The sequence below is a fragment of the Oryzias melastigma genome, linkage group LG22 (assembly GCF_002922805.2).
Source record: "Oryzias melastigma strain HK-1 linkage group LG22, ASM292280v2, whole genome shotgun sequence".
Classification (NCBI taxonomy): domain Eukaryota; kingdom Metazoa; phylum Chordata; class Actinopteri; order Beloniformes; family Adrianichthyidae; genus Oryzias; species Oryzias melastigma.
In genome coordinates, this window is record NC_050533.1 from 5,979,533 (window position 1) to 5,985,764 (window position 6,232).

General features: G+C 40.0%; 1 protein-coding gene across 1 annotated transcript; it reads left to right on the plus strand.

The window, feature by feature from the left end:
* Positions 1–29: 29 nt before the first annotated feature.
* ghsra (growth hormone secretagogue receptor a) lies at positions 30–3,156 on the plus strand. Its single transcript, XM_024267266.2, has 2 exons — positions 30–1,686; positions 2,242–3,156. The coding sequence occupies exons 1-2, from the start codon at positions 768–770 to the stop codon at positions 2,553–2,555; spliced, it is 1,233 nt and encodes a 410-aa protein (XP_024123034.1). The 5' UTR covers positions 30–767; the 3' UTR covers positions 2,556–3,156.
* Positions 3,157–6,232: the final 3,076 nt, after the last annotated feature.

Sequence of the window (6,232 nt, forward strand, 5' to 3'; positions counted from 1 at the left end):
CCCCCCCGGTTCCTATCACCACCTCCTCCCCCTCATGAGCAGCATCTCTTCACCTGATGTTGTTTTGCACTCTGGGAATCAGGATCCACACGCTCCGTATACACGCCGCATTTTACGCATCAAGCAGGATTCCCTTTGTTCCGGTTAAATCTCTCCATGAAGCCTTTTTGGAAAATGCTGAAAATTCGTCGCTCTTTCCTGGTTTTTGTGAGTTTCATCAAACTGTCTCCTTTTCCTCGCACCGTCTTCGTCTTCACCCTGGTGGTTGTTTTTCCCTTTGGGTTTGAGTGACTTTGGAAATGCGGACTTCCTCCCTCCCTGCCCTGGACTTGTGTCAATCTCTCCCGCCGCATCTCGCGGCTTTGACGCTCACTCACTGTCACCTGCACGGCGCCCGACGCAACTCATTAACCGGTCAGCTGCTTCTTCTGCCCTGCGGGAAGTTGTTTGTTCTGTTTATTCGTTCGTTGCACTAAACGAAACATCCATAAGTGAGATTTTTTTATTGTTTTTCTTCCAAAACGTTCAGAAAACAATATATTTCAGGATAGTCAGTTTCTCTGATGAAAACCTACAATGTGATTGATGCGCCTTAAGAGCCCAGCTGAATGTTCTGCTGATGCTTTAGATGTTTCCTGTTTTATTCTGGGTAATATTGCGCAGAAATCAGGGTTTTACGCACGGAAATTCGCTTTTACGCACGCACCATCGCTGCGCAATGGGTGCCCAGACGGAGATGGGAGGAGAAAAGCGCATCTCCGGAGGGCATGAGGAGTGTCAGACTCAAGGTGACTTCAGCAGCCAGGGGCAGCCGCGGCCCCGCCAATAGTTGCGGCTCCAGCATGCCCCCCTCCTGGCACAATGACTCCGAGTGCCTCCTTCCAAACTGCAGCTGGGAGGAGACCAGCAACGGCACCCGGGACCTGGAGTTTCCTCTGCCGCCACTCAATTACTACTCCATCCCTCTTCTTGCGGCCATCACCGCCGCGTGCACGCTCCTGTTTCTGGTCGGAGTGACCGGAAACGTCATGACTATCCTGGTGGTCGGCAGGTACAGGGACATGCGAACTACCACCAACTTGTACCTGTGCAGCATGGCTGTTTCCGACCTGCTCATTTTCCTCTGCATGCCTCTGGACCTGTACCGCATGTGGAGGTACCGGCCGTGGCGCCTCGGGGACGCGCTCTGCAAACTCTTCCAGTTTGTGTCGGAGTCGTGCACGTACTCGACCATACTGAGCATCACTGCCCTGTCGGTGGAGCGCTACCTGGCCATCTGTTTCCCGCTGCGCGCAAAGGCTCTGGTCACCAAACGGCGTGTGCGCGCTCTGATTTTCTTCCTCTGGACAGTGTCTCTTCTGAGCGCCGGGCCCGTGTTCGTCATGGTGGGAGTGGAGAGGGACATCACGGAGCCTCCCAACTTCAGCTCGTGGATCAACGGGACGGGCTTGTTTTTGGACGTTGGGGACACGCGGGAGTGCAGGATGACGCACTACGCCGTGGAGTCCGGCCTGATGGAGGCCATGGTGTGGCTGAGCTCGGTGTTCTTCTTCATGCCAGTGTTCTGTCTAACGGTGCTCTACAGCCTGATAGGCCGCCGGCTGTGGCAGAGGCACAGAGAGACCAGCGTGAGCTCCCGAGTGGCTCACAGGGACAAAAGCAACAGACAAACCATCAAGATGCTGGGTGAGTTTGGAGGACGCGCAAATTACGCACCAGACGCACCGATATATGGAGCTAAATTGAGGCCAATATTAATTGAAAACCCAAATAAAACAAATTGAAAAAATATATATTGGTGTTTAGCCCAAAAACCAATTAAATTGTCTAAAACTTTTTACCATAAAAAAATTAAAATAAATATTCTCAGATTTAAATGTTTGACTTTTAAGGTTTCGAATCTCAAAAAGTCAATTTCAAAACTGTTTTTTAAGTTTCAAATCTTAAATTTTTTCTTTTTGATTTTGAAATGTTCGATTCAAAAGGGAAAAAAAAGATTTGAGCCTGAAAAAAGTTTTGAAACTTGACATTTTAAGTTGTGAAACCTTCAATAATGAAGTTTATTTTAGTTTAGCAAAAAGTTTCAGACATTTTAATTAATTTACTTTTTGGGCCGAAAAACAATATTTTTGTATTTGTTTTATTTGAGTTTCAAATAATATTGGCCCCATTTTAGCTCCATATAAATATTGTTTATGTATATGAAGAATAAATAATTATCCACATTCTCTTCTTCTGCAGTGGTGGTGGTTCTGGCCTTCGTCCTCTGCTGGTTACCGTTCCACGTGGGTCGGTACCTGCAGTTCCGCTCCCTCGACGCGCCTTCCCCACTACTGTCCGTGCTGTCCGAGTACTGCAGCTTGGTGTCCGTAGTTCTCTTCTACCTGAGCGCTGCAATAAACCCGGTCCTCTACAACACCATGTCCTGGAAGTACCGGGGCGCAGCGGCGCGCCTCTTTGGCCTCGCCGACAGCCATCCGGCACGGGGCCGCACCGCCAGCACCGTGAAGGGAGACAGCTCCATCGGATGGACAGAATCCACAATCAGCCTGTGAGCTGGAGGTTCAAGTATTCCGTTTTCTCATGTTCAGAAAAAGTCACCAGAAAGCCATAAAGTCCACCAGAGACCGTCTGCAAAGAGGGAAGAGAAAAAAAAGCCAAAACTATAGAATAAAAACTGCAGTTCCAAGTGTTTTTTTTTTCCACAAGTGCCATGGATCCATGCAAGACAATGAGTGGATGGGCACTCACACCTCAAGTGCTCAAGATGAACGCTTGTTCATGCATGCGCATACACGCTCCTGAACAAATCAGACTTTGACAAATGCCTTATTTTGCTTCCATAATCCAAATATCAAGAATAGCACTACAGACTGAGGAGCATGAAACACATTCTGAACGTAGTGTGCTAAAGCTGCTGCACATTAAGATTTACACAAGATGGACAGGAGCTGCTGGGTTTTCTTAGAGATTTGGGAAAAACGTTTGCAGAATAAACCCATGAAGCATCAATACGACAATATGGATACTATTATTACTTTTAATGTAATGTAAAAGTTAACCCTTTAATACTGGAGCTCCAGTGTTAATGTTATTTGATTTACTGAGATTTTTTTTAATTGTGAACATAATCAACATAAAGAAAAGTAGCATTCTCTGTGATAATGCTAGTGTGAATGCTTTTTGCTGAAAGAAGTCGCTAAGGCTTTTTGCTGAAAATGGTGACGCAATTTACTTCAATTTGCTAAAAGACTGGAAATGTTGTCAAAGAACTATGAAGGAGCGCTGAAGTTGACCTAAATTTCAGAAACATTTGGTGTAAAATTGCTTTAAAATCCCTAATAAATGAAAATTTTGCAAGAAAGGGTTAGTGTGTTGCTTAAATGAGTTAAACTCCAAGTGAACCCCCCAAAAAACCTTAGTTGATGCCAAGTTAGCCAAAAAACAAGTAGCTAAACTCCAAAATTGTCTAAAATTACCCAGTAAATTATATCAGTCAAAAAGAGCCTGTTGCTGAAAATAGAAGCTAAACTCTAAATTAGCCTAGCAAAACATATGTAGATAACAAATTGGCCAAAAAAGTTAGCATGTTGCAAAAATATTAGCTAAACTCCAAACTACCACAAAAAAACCCTCAGTAGATGCCAAATTAGCCCCTAAAAGGCTAGCAGGTTGCCTAAAAACTAGCTAAACTCCAAAATAGCCTAAAATTCCCCAATAAACTTAATCAGTCAAAAAAGTTAGCCTGTTGCTAAAATAGAAGCTAAACTCTAGATTAGCCTAAAAACCCCAGTAGACAACAAATTAGCCAAAAACGTTAGCATGTTGCTACAATATTAGTTAAACTCCAAAATAGCATGAAAAACCTCAGTAGATACCAAAATGAGCTAGCATAATGCTAATATTAGCCATTTTTTAAAAATTACTATAAAAGATGAAAACATAGCTCATGAATATATTTGAAGGCTTGTTGCTAATTTACTTAAAAATACTAAATTTGAAGATGTTCATTTTTATGGGGGATATTTTACTCAATATTTCAAAAACTATAAAGTTAAGAATATCAAAAAAAAAGACAAAAACTAAGCAGTAATGTCCTGAACGAGCTGAACGGTTTGATACCAAGATACCAGAAATCACACAATTACATTGATCGTGTTAACTATTGTTAAGTCACAGTATGTTAAAGATTTTGTGTTTAAGCGTCACCAGGTGTTAAAGGGTTAATTGCTCTACAATACAAATCAGAGCAACTGATAAATTTGAAGAGAACATTTGATCTAAAATGTGAAAACTAGCTTTTTAAAACATTTTTTAAGTTAAAACTAAACAAGGTCATTAAAAAAATGCAACAAATGTTTAAAAGAACACTATAAGTTAATTGAATCAATTAACAAAAGTTCTGTAATTCTTTATATTTAACATTAAATTTCATCAAGTTAAAATTTTGAGTTAATGGTTTAGTCAACTTAAAAATTTGATTTGATAAACTAATAATTTTTTTTAATTGTTTCACTTTTTACAGTGTAAAAAACATACAAGTTTTATTCCAAAGGATTTGAAAGGCCATTTATGTTGAGTAACATTAACTTTTTGAACTGCACAATTATATCTCCAAACCAGCAGATCATAAAATCCCCAAATTATCCCAAACATGTTTAAATAAAGTAATAAAAGTCTCTCTAACTTAAAACATGTTCTGAAAATTAAATAAAAAAGGCAATGAACTGAAAATAAAAGTATAACGAAAGTTTTCTCTTGGGTTTCATCATCTGGACTGACAGGAAAATGATCATTTGTAAATAAATGCTTCACAACAGTTCAAATTACTGCAGCCTCAACTTCTGTATATTATGTGTAAACATGTACAGTGCTTGTATGTCATTCTATTTATTAAAATCCTGAAGGTATAACAGTTTAAAAAAAAGACAAAAGCATCATTTTTATTTTAAAACAATGTTTTATCCTCATCTGATGTTTGTCTGTGATAAAGTTTTATCTGAAACTTTGTTTTTGGTAATTTCACCTTTTTTTGTGTCGTCTGTTTGCTGACATTTGCATAAAAATGTCCGTTCTTCTGAGGCGGACGTTGGATGTTCAGTCGATTGAAGCAGAACATCAAGAGTTCACAGCTGAGAAGATGAGCACTGTCGCCTCGCAGAGGAAACCGATCACTTTAAACACTCATTGTTCCAGTTAAAACAGATTTTTTTCTCCCCTGCATGCTTTAGGTTCCTTCGATGTCCAGAAAGACGATCAAAGAGATAGTCTGTGAAACATTTTTTAAATAGAAGCTTCAGATCATCATGAAAATGGCTTTTTAAGACATTTAGGTTGTGGAATTTGTGTTAAAAACTTCATAATCATAAAGAAAACTCTACTGGAAAAGTTTTTTTTTTAATAAAAAAATTGACAAAGGGGACTTTCAAAAGTCTCAAAAGCTTTGAAAATTTGGAAATAAGGCCTTAAAAACATTAAAAAGTCGTACATTTTGATATTTTGGTCTTAAAAATGGTGTAGTTTAAAACAGACTTTTCTCGTCTAAGGTTATTTTTATTAAATAATTATGTAAGTAAAAAAGCTGGTACGTTCCGGTACTGCGTATGGGTATAGGATCCGGCCGTGATTTGCTCGACTGCGTGTGCGGTTTAAGGTTTTTATCCGCTACCTCTGTCACTACCCTAAACTAACCCACTGAGCATGCATGTCATATGGGGTACGTTTGATTTGTTCTCCAGGGACGCTCAATTCATTCACTTTCAAGTAATCATATTTCTATGCAAGTTGAAAGTTGGTTTGTTGGACCCATTTACAAGGTCTTAAAAAGTCTTAAATTTAACTTGAAGACACGATTTTTGTTAGAATTCATGTTATCAGTAAGGCAATTAAATAGTTAGAAGAGCGTTAGAGATTATGTTTGCACCCAATGCCGATTATGTTTGCGGCATTGCTGAACACCTGTTGGTTTTGATTAACGGTTTCAATTTTGCACTAGGCGAAACTAATTTCTAACCCCTACCCGGCTATTTTACTCATGGTTTTAATTTTATTGGAGACTGAGGAAACGGACTCCATCATAGTGTCCCAGACCGAAAATGTAGAACAGGTGGAGACTGAGGAAACAGACTCCATCATAGTGTCCCAGACCGAAAATGAAGAATGGGTGGAGACTGAGGAAACAGACTCCATCATGATAGTGACTAAAGACCTTGAGATTTCTAAAGAACCTTCT